Genomic DNA, 1,858 nt, shown 5'->3' on the forward strand with positions numbered 1-1,858 from the left:
AGTTGTAGAGAGCGATGAGGTCTCCCCTCAGCCTCCTTTTCTCCAGGCTAAACAGCCCCAGTTCCCTCAGCCGCTCCTCATCAGACTTGTTCTCCACACCCTTCACCAGCTTCGTTGCCCTTCTCTGGACACGCTCTAGCACCTATTAAACTGTCTTTATCTCAACCCACGAATTTTACTTTTTTCTTCCCAATTCTCTCCCCCATCCCACTGGTGAGGGGAGTGAGCAAATGGCTGTGTGGTGTTTAGCTGTCTGCCGGATTAAACCACAACAGTCTTACAGTTAAATAAGTAGGAATTTATGCTTTGCTGCATGAGATCTTTGAAGAAACAAGTTAATAAATTGTTATATTTTTCTCCAAAGTCAAATAAAGGTTGAAAAATATTAACAAAACTAAGAAAATTTCTGTTGTATCCAATACATATTGTTGCCATTCTTGCCTTAAAAATGTGATTTAAAGAGTAAGGTCAGCTTATTCTTGCTGCCAAGATCTATCACCTACATCTGTTCAGATCTATTGATTTCACTTGGTAAACCAATGTATCTTACTGCTACCGAATACAGTAAAACATATACATTTCCAAGTTATGAACTGGCATTTTTTTTAGGCCATCTGCTTAAATGTATTAGTCTCTGGAATACTAGGAAATGAAGAGAGACATGCAGACCTGTCTAGCCATGTTCTCATGTTGCATTTTGTTAGAAAATGATTTGCAACTATCAATAGATATTTACACAAGAAAGAGAGTAACTTCTGCAGTGACCTTTCTTGCATAACTCTGCAATAAAGAAGTGCTTCAAATATTTACAGAATTAATGCTTAACTGAGAAATTGAAAATATACTGTTGGTACTTATTGAGTGGCAGGGGGGCTATTCAAATATGGCCATAACAGAAAAATAATCATGTGTTTAGTGCTTTATATCCTCTAAGCTCCTTGCAAATATTCATTACAATGTTTCCAAAACAGTGAACAAGGAAAAATCACTTAGACCTACCCACATTTAATCTGCCTGTGACTTCCCCGTTTGAATTGCGAGCATTCACAGTCACATTGTGAGTCGACTGGAGAAGCAGTGATGAGTCCTGAAGTATGGAGAAAAAAAAATGTTTAGTGCTTTATATCCTCTAAGCTCCTTGCAAATATTCATTACAATGTTTCCAAAACAGTGAACAAGGAAAAATCACTTAGACCTACCCACATTTAATCTGCCTGTGACTTCCCCGTTTGAATTGCGAGCATTCACAGTCACATTGTGAGTCGACTGGAGAAGCAGTGATGAGTCCTGAAGTATGGAGAAAAAAAAAAAAGTAGATTCAGCAGAATAATTAGAATTGTTAACAATTTTCAAAATTTAGTCTAGTGTTTATATTAACTCAGTCACTGAAAGAGCTTTGCAGCTACAAAACCATCCACAGATGTCATCAAATAATTTGGGCAGATATTTTTGATTACTTCAACTATATCAGATTTAAAATAAGAAAAAAATTATAGAGAATACTTCAGGTGAACAAAATCTGTGTTACTGGCCCAATGAACTGGCCATTTTTCTCGGTCAGCAATGTCTAAAGCCAGCTGGATGGCCTTTACTTCTGCAAATTGGCTCGATTCCCCTTCTCCTTCAGCAGTTTCTACAACTTGTCGCATAGGACTCCATACAGCAGCTTTCCACCTCCGATGCTTTCCCACAAGACGACAGGACCCATCAGTGAACAGGGCATATTGCTTCTCATTTTCTGGTAGTTCATTATACATTGGGGCCTCTTCAGCATGCATTACCTCCTCCTCTGGCAATATTCCAAAATCTTTACCCTCTGGCCAATCCATGATCACTTCCAAGATTCCTGGGTGATTGG

At 38.6% G+C, this 1,858-nt stretch overlaps 1 protein-coding gene across 5 annotated transcripts in view; it reads right to left on the bottom strand.

Moving 5' to 3' along the window:
• SGCG (sarcoglycan gamma) overlaps window positions 1-1,858 on the bottom strand; it is a 167,827-nt gene that overhangs the window by 52,685 nt on the left and 113,284 nt on the right. For all 5 annotated transcript variants that reach the window (XM_009290246.2, XM_019474861.1, XM_009290250.2 and 2 more), the window contains one exon: window positions 1,200-1,287. In XM_009290246.2, the coding sequence (XP_009288521.1) occupies window positions 1,200-1,287 (88 nt within the window). The remainder of the gene's footprint in view (window positions 1-1,199; window positions 1,288-1,858) is intronic.

The sequence above is a fragment of the Aptenodytes forsteri genome, unplaced genomic scaffold (genome assembly GCF_000699145.1).
Source record: "Aptenodytes forsteri isolate BGI_AS27 unplaced genomic scaffold, ASM69914v1 Scaffold155, whole genome shotgun sequence".
NCBI classification, from domain to species: Eukaryota; Metazoa; Chordata; class Aves; order Sphenisciformes; family Spheniscidae; genus Aptenodytes; species Aptenodytes forsteri.